This window comes from Emydura macquarii, unplaced genomic scaffold (genome assembly GCF_026122565.2).
Source record: "Emydura macquarii macquarii isolate MOO-44397 ecotype Brisbane River unplaced genomic scaffold, CSIRO-AGI_Emac_v2 contig_3278, whole genome shotgun sequence".
NCBI lineage: Eukaryota > Metazoa > Chordata > Testudines > Chelidae > Emydura > Emydura macquarii.
In genome coordinates, this window is record NW_027133415.1 from 167,204 (window position 1) to 181,527 (window position 14,324).

Genomic DNA, 14,324 nt, shown 5'->3' on the forward strand with positions numbered 1-14,324 from the left:
CCAGCCACCACCCGGCTGACCCCACAGGCAGGAGGAGTGGATCAGAGACTGCCCAAGCCAAGCCCTAGAGGGTCAGATTGCTTTCAGGGCCAACCCAAACCCGACACTTGTAATTGGGTTGGGGCTGGGTTGCAAGGGTCTAGCGCAGAGAGTTAAACGACTTGACCAAGATCATTTTAAGTAAATGGCAGAGCTGGCAATGGAATCCAAAAGCCCTGACTCAAAGTCCCTTGCTTCAGTTATTAGACTACTCTGTCCGGCTATAAGTGATACTGAGATATTAAATATCAACCTCTTCCTTAAGGAAGTTAAAAGGCCCTCTCGTTAGGATAAAATACCATACCTGTGTAGGCTGCTGTAAATTAACATCATTTTGGTATCTACTTAATCTTACCATTGCTAACAAATCATAATACGCAGCTGTCTTTGTTCTTAAACGGAGGTTTAATCTATTCCAATTTCATTAGCTGCTGATTCAATGCTTTTAATTTAGGAGAAGGGAAAGGTGGTCACACTTGACTGCCAAGTGAAATAAGCTTATTTTTCTTTCATTTGCAAAATAAAGAAACAGATTCTTCCTGAAGTCATCTGAATGCCAGACTAGCTGGTGAAGTGACGTTCTCTTGCTGCTCTTGTTATTTTGTTTTCACCTCTCTGCACTTCTGTAAGTTTAATATCCATTTTTAAAGATATTGATTTTCCCCTGGCACCTGATTTATGGTTGTAACTCCTATGACTTCTATAGATTAACTCCTGATTGAGAGCACGAAGGTAAGGCAAGATCCTGGCCCATTACTGCCGAGTTACATCTGTATTCAGCTTGTGATTTGTTGATGCTCTGACCAGGAAAGAAGAATTTGAGGGGCACATTCTCAAAAGGCAAACCCAAAGTCTGCATGCCACTCAGTTGTCCATTTGTGCCGCAGATTCTGCCGGCCCATTTTAAAAGCCCTTTTTAACAATTTAGCCTTTAGTGTGTGAAATTTTCCTTTAAGATTTTACCTGACCTAAAACCGACATAGGTGCAAATCCTTTTCTGGTTGTGGCATCTGGATGATGGGAAAGTTAAGGAAATGGGTAGTGGAACTTTAAAAATTATTAGTGTCTGTCTTGTCTACTTACAGTGTGGGCTTCTCATAGCTCTTATGTGGATGCACCCACCACTTCATCCCATTCAGGACCTTCTCATTGCTCCTGTAATACAGCTAAGAGAATATCTCATCTCTTAAGGGCACAATTCTGCAAATCCTCAGCATTTGCTAATTCCAGCAAAGTCCGTGACAGCAGAGAGCTGTCATAGGTGTGGGCCTGATTCTGAATTAAGCCCTCTGTGGCTATTTCAGGGTGCAGTGCAACATGCACGCACCATGTTTTCTGTACCTCTCACAGGTAGGCTGTCAAAGATGCCTAAAGACAACAGGCAGTCTCTGTCCATACTCGGAGCTGCAAAATAGCTTCTGTTCAAAGCTGCCACATCAAGCATCTCTTATCGTCTTTGTAAGAGTCCTCGACTGATTCTTTTTGAAACAAAGCTGCCTTAGGGTAGATTCAATATTCTTTGGGTCATAGCACAAGAGAAGCTGATTCTATAAACCAGTGGTTACTGCACTGCCCTGAGATATAAGAGAGGGTGGTGGTTTCCTCTCCTTCCCTAGCCCCTGGGTTTTTCATGAAAAGGTCCCAGTTTCATCCCGGTGCAGAATGGAAATTTTTTTTAAATCTTGGGAAAAAAAAACTTTCACAGGACAGGAAATCCCCTTCCCGCCCAGCTGCAGTCTCAGCCTTGCTCAGGAGATTGAACTGGGCCAGTTCAAGAGGTTGGGGGTGGGGGGGGGGGGGGGTGGTCTCTGCTGTGGAGAACCAAATCTTCTGGAAGTGGAGGGAGGGGGAATGCACACCTCTCTCATTGAGGGTCTAGCGCAGTGGCCATGGAAAGCTGAGCTTGACTCAAAGTCCGGGGCCTACAGTTCCGAAGGCGACTAGTGATTTTGACTGGCACGGTTTCCGCACGCTCTACTTCAGACACCTTAAAAGGGCCCTGATTCGCAGAGGGTGGATGCTCACCTCTCTGGAAAATTGGGCCCATCTCAAGGTAAGCACCCAAAAAGCAAGCCACCTAAACTCTCGGCTTTAATTCTAAAAATGTAGGCCTGGCTCTATCTATAGCCATGGTGGAGGGGCAGCTGGGCCAAACCTGAATGGAGCTGTTACCCTGCAAATCAGGTCACAACACCTGGAAAGGGGAGCTGGACCCAGCCCTATGGGACAGGAGCCGCCACTGTGGGATGGGTGCAGGGCGGGCTCATTTTCCAACCCACAAGCCGCTCCGCCACCTCCCCTCAGTGATAATTTTTGGAAGGAGGGAAGGCCTCAATTGCAGATTTTGTCCCGGACCCCAAAACACCTCTGTGCAAACCAGCTGCAGAGCCTTAGCACTTCAACTCGGGCTTTTAGCTGCAAAGGTCCCTGGTTCAATCCCCAGTGCGTCAGCCAAAAAGGCGGACGTCACAACAGTCTTCTTAAAAAACAGCAACTAGGATTTGTTTGTGCCTTTCAAGATAGCTGCATCCTGAGATAACAGCTAAGAATGGCTAAAGCTGGCCCTTTTATGAATGAAAATTCATATCTGTGCATCATGTGCACTCTATAAAGCCATCACAATGCAATTCCTGGGTAAACAAAAAGCAACTCCCTTCTGTGGATCTCAAATCCATTGTAAACAACTGGTTTTTTTTTCAACCCACCTAATTCAGCCAGGCTTAAAATTTGAAAGAAAGGAAGAAGAGAATGAAAGCAAGCATACGTGCTCACTCTCAAGTGAACTGAGTAATTCTTCTCTTATGAATAGAGCTCTGGAATAATAGTCCGTCAATGCACATGCTGTCCCATTTGCTATAATTTTTAAATAGCAATATAGAATGAGTCCCATGTTAATTGCTAGCAGTGGCTAAATAAAACACTAAGCGGCTGAAATGGAATCTGCATGCTTGCCTGTGCACATATAAAGAGATGGGCTTGAAGATCCACTGGAAGGCCACTGTGGGCTTTTTTGGTAGGACTTTTACTGGAACAATGAAGACGGTCAAGTACTGTAACTGAAATCCCTCTTATCTTTGCACATTACCCTATTTCCTCATGATGATCATGAGTTCCCTTGCACTTGTCCGTGTATTTTTTAGTTTCTGTGTTGACAAAAGATGCACGGCTTACTGCTTTGCGGCCTGCAGTACTACTCATCACCCTCGCCCCTCTGCTTTAACTCAGACCTGGTTGCTAAGGATTCTCTGCTGAGACTAAATGGTCAGGTTGCCATCCATGAGGGTGGTGTCTGCAACTTGGACACTTGACATTGTTGGCTGGGGATGGAATTAACTAGCTGGAACCTGAACGGGAATGGAGAGAAAAAGATGGCTGTCCTCCCCAGCCTGCCTTCCCTCATGCTGGATATATCCCTCTGTTGCCTGTATCACATCATTCTCCAAGTCTCACCACTTACCCACCTTCCCCCGGAGCTCACAAACAGCATCACAAGCTACAGCCCCCGACTGGCTCCTGTAAACCCTAACTTAACGTCTGTGGTTCTCAACATAAACCAACTTTTGGTCTATGGAAAAAAAAATCAAGCTGCAATGAACGGTCTTCATAACGTCATTTACAGAGCGGGGTGAATAAGGGGCATTTTAATTTGCTGACAATTTTGAAAAAAAAAAAAAAAATCAACATTTTTAGTTGGGTTGAAACCTGACCGAAATTTCTTCATTTCAATTTTGGCAAAAGCAAAGCAGAACTAGATTCACAAAACAGGGTGGAGGTGGAAATCTCCCTTATAAACTTTAGCCCAATGGTTTGGGTGCTCACTTAGGATGTGGAGGGGCGGGTTCAATTTCCCCCACTCTGCCAGATGTGAAGAGGTTTGAACGTGGGGCTCCCACGATTCTTGAGCGTGACCAAACCACAGTCAATCTCATGCTCGGTCGTTCATACTCACCCATGACAACACTGAATAGCCATTGGACCAGGAAACAAGAGGGAGAATGACTCTGTAGCCTAGTGGTTAGGGCACTCACTTTGGCTGTGGCAAGTTCAAGTCCCTACTCGAATGACTATTTAGTCATATATAAACAATGGAACAGCTTCAACTAGAAAGACTGACACCAGGAGGCTATGGGTTACCCTTAGGATGTGAAAAACTCAAGTTCAAATCCTGTCTCATCAGCAGATAGACGGGTGAATTGAAGCTAATCAAGGTCTCCCACACCCCAGTGAGTACTGTAACTACTATGCTAAAAGTTAACAAAAGCCTCTGCCTCTCCCCATCATTTTGTGCATCTACTCCTCCTTCGTATTTGCCAAACGCCCAAAATCAAAAACTAAAATTTTTGGTTGCATCAAAACCAAAACCTTTTTGTATCGACATTTCCAAAATGTTTCAAGTTTTTCCAGTGTGGCCAAACTATTCACTGTTCACACTATTCACTGTTTATGCCCTCATGGTCCTCTGCACAGGGGTGAATTTCATCCAGGCTGAATGCTGGGAAGAAAATTTGCCCTAAGTGAACTGTCTAAGGCCATGTAACTCATAAGCAGGAACAGAACCTAGGGATCCAGTGACTAGAGACAATGAGAAATTAGTATTTGGCAGAAAGATATCATCTATGGAGTGGAGTGTGAAGGGATACAGTTTTGAATTAATGCATGTGATAAGAACACAAGAATGGATCTGCAGGAGTGTTGCACTAAAAAAAGCAAACCACATGCTCTGCCTCGCTACAATGGGCTGATCAAAAACAGATTTGAAAAGGCTTGGATGAGCACATAATGACAAGTATCTGCTTTACTTTATCCATTGCCAGTTCAGTTGAATCCTTGCACACTTGATTTGCATGACTCTCCATTAAACATTAACACAATCAATCAAAGCAGAAGGCATCTACTGAGAGCTAGTGACCAGCTGGGAGAGTTGATTAACCCTGGCTAATGCTTTGCATGTCCAGAATCAGCACACTCTGAATCAAGATGCTAGCCTGAGTCTTTTTAACCAACAAAAAATGATTTGCATCCGCTCCCTTCTGCTCTTTCCTGTTCATTTCATTCCCTCACAGAAACAGGCTCAGTTTGTACAGCACTGTCTTTGCTAGTCCACTCCTGCGCCGTCACTGTTATTTAGGAACAGTTTGAGGTTTTTACATTGTCAGGATCATACGCAGTGATACATTCAATGCAATAGTAGCAACTGTGCCCTCAGCTGGTGCAAGTCTCCAAATTTCCAATGACTTCAGTGTATACTCACTGAGGGTCCCATGATCAAATGGCCTTAGATTTGCACCCCAAACTCTACCCCATGTCTGGAAATGGCAAACCAGTTTTCAAGCTGATCAGAGTATATGTATTTCAAGGGGGATGCAAAACTCAGTTGTAAACAGAAATTTAGCTGCAACCTCAGTCATGGGGCAACTAGTGGTTGCTCCTTAAATGTGTTTGTCAAACAGTGTCACCTGCTTCCTTGGTTATGGGAGAGCACATGGATGGGAGCGCCCTAAAATATTGGCAGCACCTCACAGGATGTGTTCAAAGCCTTTGGCATCAGTAAATGAAAGGCGAGAATGAAGATGATGAGCAAGACGGCAGCTGGCTAATACAGTCACTGTTTATTTTAACCCGACACCTTCCCAGCTGTGAGTTCTGAAATGATGGCATGAATTTTCCTCCATAGGAAAGTACAAGGAGGAAAGTAATCTGAAGTTGTGGAGGCTTGACATTGTCAACTGTGCTGTTAAGTCTCCATAAATATCTATGCCACCTTAATTAGTAAGTTCTAATTGCATTACACTTCTAATTACACTTAAAATTAGCTGCTATCAGCATTAATGTCCTGAAATGTAAGTAATAGATGTTTGACAGCCCTCACAGGATCCCAGAGAACAGAGTTCATGGCTAAGTTTGAGAAACCATCTTCATCTGTGTTGTGTTAATTCATTTATGTAGCGGCTAAGACTGGGCAACTAGGGCAGAGCAATTGCCAGGGGTGTCTTTGCATTCTAAGCAAGCCTGCATTGACCGACTGTGGGCTTGTCTTAACAGAGACAGCCACAAATGAAATGGACTAGAGGATTTCTTTGTGCAGGGTAGCCAAGGTCCATACGGCCACTTGGCACATGGCAAGTTAGTGCACTGTAGATTGAAACCCCAGCTTGTCACTCATTAAGTCTCTGTGTAGCCAAGCCCTGTGCCCCTTTTCGGGGGGAAGAGAAATTAACCTGAGTAGACAGCCAGTGCAAGCCGCTAAGCTTTGTGATGGACTTTTGCACAGATGCGAATTCCATTCTCAGCGCTGGATGCTTGTTGTGGGTCCTGAGCACCTACAGCCACTCAAACTCACCTGGTCAGTGAACATACTACCAAGATTTTTGCTGGCAGCAATGCACACGGAAACCGCAAGTGTTACAAAAAGCCAGTGTCTAATTTGCCAACATAAGCATATGTATCAGAAACCTGGGCCCTAAGAATCCTGCTCCTTCAGCAAAAGAGCTTGACTTGTGTGTCCAGCCAAAACCCCTGCAGTACAACTTGAAAGTCTAAATTACACTTTCAAACTAAAGAGGAGATTTTCAGTTTGATTTAAGTCTTGGGCTCAAGCTTGGGTCAGAGCTTTAGTTTATTCAGTTGGGTTCTCCCATCCCTGCAATGTTCAGTAGCGGAAGCTCTTTATTACTGATCTCAGGGTGATTACGTTACTGAAAACATGAGTTTTTCCCAGAGGAATCAACTGCAGTAATAGACTGACTAGTGTATGCATACCACCACCCTCTACTAGATAGGATCAACCTATCAGCTGTGTCATACATAGTCCTATACAGCTGATACCAGAAATTCTCCTGGAGCTCAAATGGTAAGTCCCTGTGCTTTTGCACCAGGGGAGAGAATGCAATCATCATTGCTGCTGTGAGGTTCTGCATGGCCATAGATGTGTTATGAATTACAATGCCGACAGCAGGAATCAGCAGTAGCTCAACTCCTGTATGGATTTATGCGGGACGAATGGAATCCTAGAACTTCTCCTGAACTTAAGTTTCACAGCTTCCTTAAAAAGAGGAAAAGAATGTGGGAAAGAAAGACTTCCTCTCTCAGGGAGGTTTGCTCACTGCTCTGTGCTTTTATTCAATCATACCATTTTCCATTATGTAAAACACACTCATTCTGAACGTACAAGCTAACATCTGGCACTGAAATTAACCGCACTGGTATGGAATTTGAGTGATTACAGACTGCAATCATGATCCATTACCAGCGCACGCCACGCCCCTTGATTGACAGCGAGCTGCAGAAAACTCAGCAGCCGTTTGCACAGACACAGGGCCAGAATCTAGGGCAGAGTAATTTTCACACCCTCCTTGCATGGGTGTGAATGACTTACTCCCTGTGCAATGCCACGGAGAAGCAGGCCGTATGGTAGATTAAAAACAAAGATCACCGACCAGAAAAGATTCTATAGTCCCTGCAAGCTATAAGAGCCCCAGAAAAACATGGATCCACCTGTGGCATCCAGCCACGCTATCCATTTTCAAATGGCTGCCAAGCCAATCTCTTCAGGCAGCTGTACTAGACCCTGGGCGTAGCATAAATTATAATAATGATGCACTTGGACATAGTAGGGACCAACCACTACGTGGTTACATAAAGCAATGACAAATTCTTGTTCGTCTCAGGGACAGTGTTCATGGGATCACATTCATTCCAAAGAGCCGGGAATTCTTAGTTCATGACCACTACAACTTGCTACCACGATGTACTAAACTCAGACATGCAACCACATCTCTCAGCCGCTGCACTCCACTGGCTTTTCAATGTATTCACCCAGGGCTACGATCACAGTGCAGGGCTGCATGGATTAGTTGTCAGCCACTAGAGGGTGCTTGCAGATTTGCTTTCATGATATATTGCCTTCCCGGAATTCCTACTACATAGAAGAGTTGGGGGTGCATTGGGGTGGGGAAGGCGTCCTGGAAATCCTTCAGAGCAAGAGTGACCTAGAAATACACCACATTTTGTAGAGTAGGTCATTTTATGTCCCCATTTCTGTACCTTCAGGAAAAATCCAGTGCTTTTAGAAAAAGATGGAGCGAAATGGCAGTCAGAGGACCTTTTTTTGTTTTTAGATGAAGTTGTTAAATGTATGGTTTTAAAAAACCCATTACACTTATCAACCTGGAATAGGCCCAAAGCCCCTGAATTACACGGCTCTTGGTTTCAGAAGGGCCTAAATCTCATTCATTTTCAATGGGACTTACACTTCTAAACCATCTAGGCACTCTGGGAAATCCTACCCCTTGATTAAATCCCCGGCTGCCAGTGGAGATCCTCTAGCCTATTCTGTGTAGGTCTTAGACTGTGCTCATCACCCTTGGATCTGACCACCTTCCTCAAAAGGACTTTAAAACAGCCAGTTAGACTTCAGCAGATTTTCTTCTGACACACATCGAGTAACTGAACAAAGACCAGTGGTCAGAGTAAGAGACCGGGAGTGGGCACTTCCGGCTCCGTTAGCTTTGCCAAAGGATTGCTGTTTGACCATGGTGAGACTTGAAGGCAACCCACAGAGCCAAATGCTCCCCACAGATACCTGTGCCTGGCTCCCACTAACACCCAACGGATGCCACACGCGCACTCAAGTGAGAAATTTATTCTTTACCTTCTTTACCCTATCCCTAGATTGAGTTCACTTATAGCTCAGTCTTTATTTCCCTTTATACCAAGTTTGGCCTAAAGAAACCACCGGGTTTTGTTGCAAGTGAATTGATAACTAGATCAGTCCCTCCAAGATGGCTGGACTCTCAATAGCGTGCTTCTTCCAGCCTCAGTTGAACAAGAGGTGTGGAAGAGTTTAAGTCAAAGCCTGGGCCATGTTTTTAAAACACATTTCAGATTCGGAAAGTGCAGTGTTTTGATGTCATCTATGGATTAACATCTGTGTAGGAAAGGCTGGGTGAGGAATGGACTTATAGGCTTTTTTGTAAGAGATACATTTCAAGTAGAGCTGGACAAAAAGTTTTCCCAAGGGAACAGTTTTCTGTTTGAAAATGCTGATTAGACAAAAATCAAAACGTACATCTTTTTAATCAAAATCTCATGGGAAGTTAATGAAATGTTTTGTTTCGACTTATGGTACACATTACATTTTGAGTTTGTACGTTATAAAAATCAAAATGAAACATGGTCAGGTCAAAGCAAAACATTCTGGAATATTTCATTTCGCAAAAAAAAAAAATAATCTGAGATTTTGACTGTGTCCCAATCCAGGACAAAACCAGATTTCAAAATAGCAGAATTGCCTGTGGGATTGACGTTCCGGTTTTTGAGCAATTCAAGTTTTAAGAAATGAAAGGGGAGGCCTGGTAGACTGGGTTGGGGAATGGGGTTCAGGAAGATGATGTATGGAGGAAGGTTCAAAGCCATGTAGGATTCTCGGAAAAAGAGTTGTGTCCAATTAGAACGCAGTTTGTGAAGACCTTTTTTTCCTTTTTCTTGGAAAGGTGTTAATGTCAGTCACCTAAAAACACAGCAGCTCAGTTCAGCCAGGAACGTGGCATTGCTTCAATGGGGAATGAGGACAGACAGCAAAACTCCAGTTTTGCTTGGGGCTGCCCCTTGTAGCATTTCTACAGCAGGAATCATAGCATGCACGGGGATGGAGATCTCCTTTCTGGACAGCTGCTTATTCAGACTGGCTGTGTGCGTGTTCCCACCAGGGATGGTACTGCCTGATGGACAGCTGGCGGGGGCGTGAAGCACTTTTTTTGTATGGCTTGCCAGGGGGGATAATGAGATCTCTCGTCAATAAAACGGCAGCGGCAGGTCTAGAAACAGCTCGGCCGAGTCACCCCTCAGCTGGATGTCACAACAATATACAGACTTCAGGCGGACCTGAGATTAGCTGCAGCCGAGGACAGAAATTGCTGGATTCTGGAGACTGAACCGATTTGTAGAGCTGGTCACAGGTAGTGGCTCCGGGCACAGAAATTAAGTACAGAGACAGCCTGCACTCCAAACAAGTTATGCTGGGATTATCAAAAGGGCTCCGAATGTCAATTGCAAGCCTAATCCTCTCGAATCCTTTTGAAAAGCCCAGCCACCTTCCAGGTTTATGAAAAGATCCAACAGGTGGAGGAAGCAAACAAGGAGTTTTAAACTAGCCTGTCACGGGGCGCAACCTCAGCTACCTGGCATGCCACACTGCCTGGCCCATTTGCGTGGTGTCTTCCTCACAACAGACACCGCCCTTCCTTTCCCCCACCTCTCTCTTTAACCTTAGATTCCAGGCAGTGCACAACACAGTACAGGCATGAGACAGAAGCACTCCAGCTAGCTTGCTCTACCACACCCAGATCACCCTCTACGCTCCCCCTTTATTTCCTGTTCCTGCCAATTACAGGTCTTCCCCTGATTGAGGTAGTTAGCTCATTAGCTTAACTAATGCCCCCCCAAATGTCAACAATTCCTACCACAACAGTTGACTTGATTCTGGCTAAGCCTGCAATCTTCTGTCACTCAGTTATCTAAGTGCTTGTACCCTCTCACCTAGCCCTAACATTTTTCATGCCACCTTCTCACGAGGGTGTCAAAGGCTTTTCTGAAATCGAAGGAACAGGCTTTGCAGAAGTACTGAGCACCCACAACTCCAGTTGCACTCAATGAGAACAGCTGGTGCTCAGCACATCTGAGAATCAGACCCTCACCTGTCCTGCATGCTCAACAGCATTTTACCATGACGCACTTTCAGGTATCACTTCTGCGTGACCGTGCTGATCTACTTCCTGCCGCTCCTGGTGATAGGATGTGCCTACACGGTGGTTGGGATCACTCTGTGGGCTAGCGAGATACCCGGCGATTCTTCGGATCGCTACCACGAGCAAATGTCTGCCAAGCGCAAGGTAAGCAGCTTTCCAGCCACGTGGCGGAATAATTGGGGAGCAGGTGTGCAAAGGCAATTGAACAAACTTGGGTCTCTTGTTATTTACTCGCCCTCAGCCATTCTTTAAATGGAACATAACAGACAGTGGCCAAACTTTTCAAAAGTGGCCACTAACTTTGTGGTGCCTTGGTTTTTTTGGGAGCACAACTTGACACCAAGGGTCCTGATTTTCAAAAGCGTTGTGACTTTCAAGCACAGATGAAGTCAAGGAGCTGCAGATGCTCAGCCCCTTTGAAAATCAGGTCCTGTAAGAAGCCAGCCAGATACCCAAACTCTCCAGCACCAAAAAAAGGAGGGGTAAATTTTTAGCAAGGCGGCACTAAATGCATGGAGATCGAACGCAAATTAAGGATTAGGTTATATTGGGAGAGACTGGATGGCTCAGATAATTGGTTTTTGTTCTTGCTCAGGACAGAGCAATCATTTCAAATGCAGCCCAGACAGGAGTGGCCAGAAGCATTAATATGGGGTAAGGGGGCAGGAAATATGCTTGGGTTCAATCCATTTCCTCAAGACAGATCCCAAACCCCCACCATTCTCACAACAAAAATAATTGGCTCCCCTGGCTGAAAAATCACAATAGAAAGATCAAGGGTTGAACGGAGGAGGAGACCACTACCTACTCCTCGAGGTGGTCCCTCCAGGGCAGAGTTGAAGTACATGGGCCAGGCAGAGAGGAAACCTGTGCTCCAGCTGTTTTCCTGTGGTTAAACAGAGGCCTTCTCTTCCCAGGCTGGCCGCCCCACCATTCTCCCCCACATTCACTCCCACTGGCGTCAGGTGGGTTAGGTATGCCTTTTTCACGGGTTGCAGTGTAAAGGGTTGACTGAACGCCTGCTGTAACGGGGTCTCGCTCTCGTACAGGTGGTGAAGATGATGATCGTTGTGGTGTGCACATTCGCTGGCTGCTGGCTGCCCTACCACATCTACTTCCTCCTGCGTTTTTTCAAATCAGCTTGGTACCTGGAGAAGTTTATCCAGCAGGTCTACTTAGCCATCATGTGGCTGGCCATGAGCTCCACCATGTATAACCCAATCATATACTGCTGCCTCAATGACCGGTGAGTTATGACAATCACCCCCTGCGGGTTTGGCTACTGACTGAGTGCAATGAAGGGGCGATTGGGGGATGGGTCAGATGCAGAAGAGGATTACAGACATGGTGGTGTGAGGGGTCAGGTGAGTTGTAGGGAGCCAACACATCAGGGGTGGCTGTCCAAATTACTCCTCACATTGATTAGATTTCCCAGCGGCCAGGGTGTATCAAATTAATATGACACTAGGGCTTCTCCCTGCTACAGTTTTCTAAATTAAGAGGCTGATTTTCTGAAGTACTGAGCACCTACGTCTTCATCTGAAGTCAATGGGAACTGCAGGTATCGAGCATCTCGGGGCGGGGAGGCAAAACAGGGACTACCTTTTCAAAGGCTCTAGGCAGCTGAAGTCAAAGAAAAACTTCAAGCTCCTTCCAGCACAGTTTTCCCTTGTCCACAGGATGACAGCAGAGAGAGTGTAGATCAGACTCACCAATTTATGTTTCTTATAGTTCCTCTGGGATCCAGCCTAGTGAAGCTTAATGGCGCTCCTCTTCTTAGCCAAATGAAAATCCCTGTTAGATCTGGGATTTATCCAACTTCTTTTCCAATAAAAAATGGCATCAAATTACTGTGGTGACTGTCAGATTGTATTTTTTAAATGAAAACTTTCAAAATGAAATAAACTTACATTTTGACAATTTGTTTTTCCCTTTAAAGGAAACAAACTTTCCATTTTTCACCCTGGGGCGAAAGGGTGCTTGGTTGTTCCCCCCCTTTCTCTTCCTTATCCCCTATTTTTCTAGTGACAAGGAGGAGCAAGAAAAGTTAAGGGGGAGAACCTCAAATTTCAAAATGAAACGTTTTCCTTTCAAGAAATATTTAGTCAAATCTCAATTCCTGAAGTTTCAAAACAAAAACAACCCAGTTTCAAAATATTTTGCAAAAATACCAACCAATTTCAACAGGCTCTAATCCAGGCCCAGAGGGCAGGTAGCAGCAGTATGTCCAGACAGAGAGACAGACTGGCAGTAGGAAAGTATTTGTAAAGGTGCCCATCACCATGACATGAGTGACAGACTCTGGGTGAATAGATTATACCGACCTACTCTCACCATAACGATAATCACTGCTTTATACAGACACATGTAAGTGCATTTAAATAAAATGGTTACTGTTGTAGCAGAGACAAGATTATAAAACTGGGCCAAATCCTGAAGTGCCTGTCAAACTCCTAGAGCGCCAATGGGTATTTGGACTGAGTAAGTTTTTCAGGATTTGATCCCATATTAGACTTGCATATAATGTCATAAGTTCATGCAGAATTGTCCGAGACACACCTCGTGCTCCCAAGAGTTTGCAGTCTGAATTTGATGAGAAACACAAAAGCCTTGGTAAACCCTTAATGGATCACAAATTGACTGAGAGTCAGCAATGGGAAGCAGTGTCTAAAAAGACCAATATAATTCTGGCATGTATTAACAGGAGTGTCACATGTAAGACAGGAGAATTATCGAGCTCTGCTCAACACTGGACCACAGGGGTGTTGGTCCCACTTCCTGCATCAATGCATATGCCGGGTGTGTTTCCATACAGATTGCATTAAAAATGTTCTGTAACCAGCCCAGCACGCGCTAGGCCTAACGTCCCTGCACTTGGCTGTCTCCTCAGATTCCGGGTTGGCTTTAAGCATGCTTTCCGGTGGTGTCCTTTCATCAGTGCAAGTGAATACAAGGGGCTGGAACTGAAGTCTGGCAGGCACCTCCAGACCCAGAGCAGCATGTACAAGGTCAGCCGAATGGAAACAACCGTCTCCTCGGTCACCTGCAACGCCGAGGAAGACCTTGAAGAGAGCAAAACGAAGCGCCTGTCCGTGGACATGACCTCGAACGGCTCCTCCCGCAGTGACTCTAAAACAGTCTCCGAGAGCTTCAGCTTCTATTCCAACACGCTCTCCTAAGCTGCCATTCAGCTGAGAAAGGGTCACCAAAAAGAACACACTGCTTACACCTGCGCCCCAGCTCTCCATTAACCATGTGTCTGGGGGTGCCCGCTTTCACCTTGTCCTGATGAAGATGCTATGCCTTGGTTGTGACGGTAGCCAGCGCTCAGCGTGCCTGCGCGACCCTGTGTTATCACATCACTGAACATCAGCAATGCTGTCTCTCTCTGTGGTATGTTGCAGTCATTGGCTGGGCTGAATGCTTAACCAACGGCATTCAGTGAAAGCAGATCTTAATTTATGATACAGAAAAGGAGGTGGTCAGTCTCAGACCTTGGCCGTCAGTGCTGGTGTTCATTTTCAGGCTACGCTCGGTGTC

The 14,324-nt window shown here is 45.3% G+C and overlaps 1 protein-coding gene and 1 long non-coding RNA gene across 3 annotated transcripts in view; one reads left to right on the top strand and one right to left on the bottom strand.

Moving 5' to 3' along the window:
* The window catches only part of TACR1 (tachykinin receptor 1), a 51,544-nt gene extending 37,581 nt beyond the window's left edge, over positions 1–13,963 (top strand). The window contains exons 3-5 of the mRNA XM_067532360.1: positions 10,778–10,928; positions 11,834–12,030; positions 13,675–13,963. Of these exons, the coding sequence (XP_067388461.1) occupies positions 10,778–10,928; positions 11,834–12,030; positions 13,675–13,963 (637 nt within the window). The remainder of the gene's footprint in view (positions 1–10,777; positions 10,929–11,833; positions 12,031–13,674) is intronic.
* The window catches only part of LOC137142887 (uncharacterized), a 215,560-nt gene that overhangs the window by 128,617 nt on the left and 72,619 nt on the right, over positions 1–14,324 (bottom strand). The window lies entirely within an intron of this gene.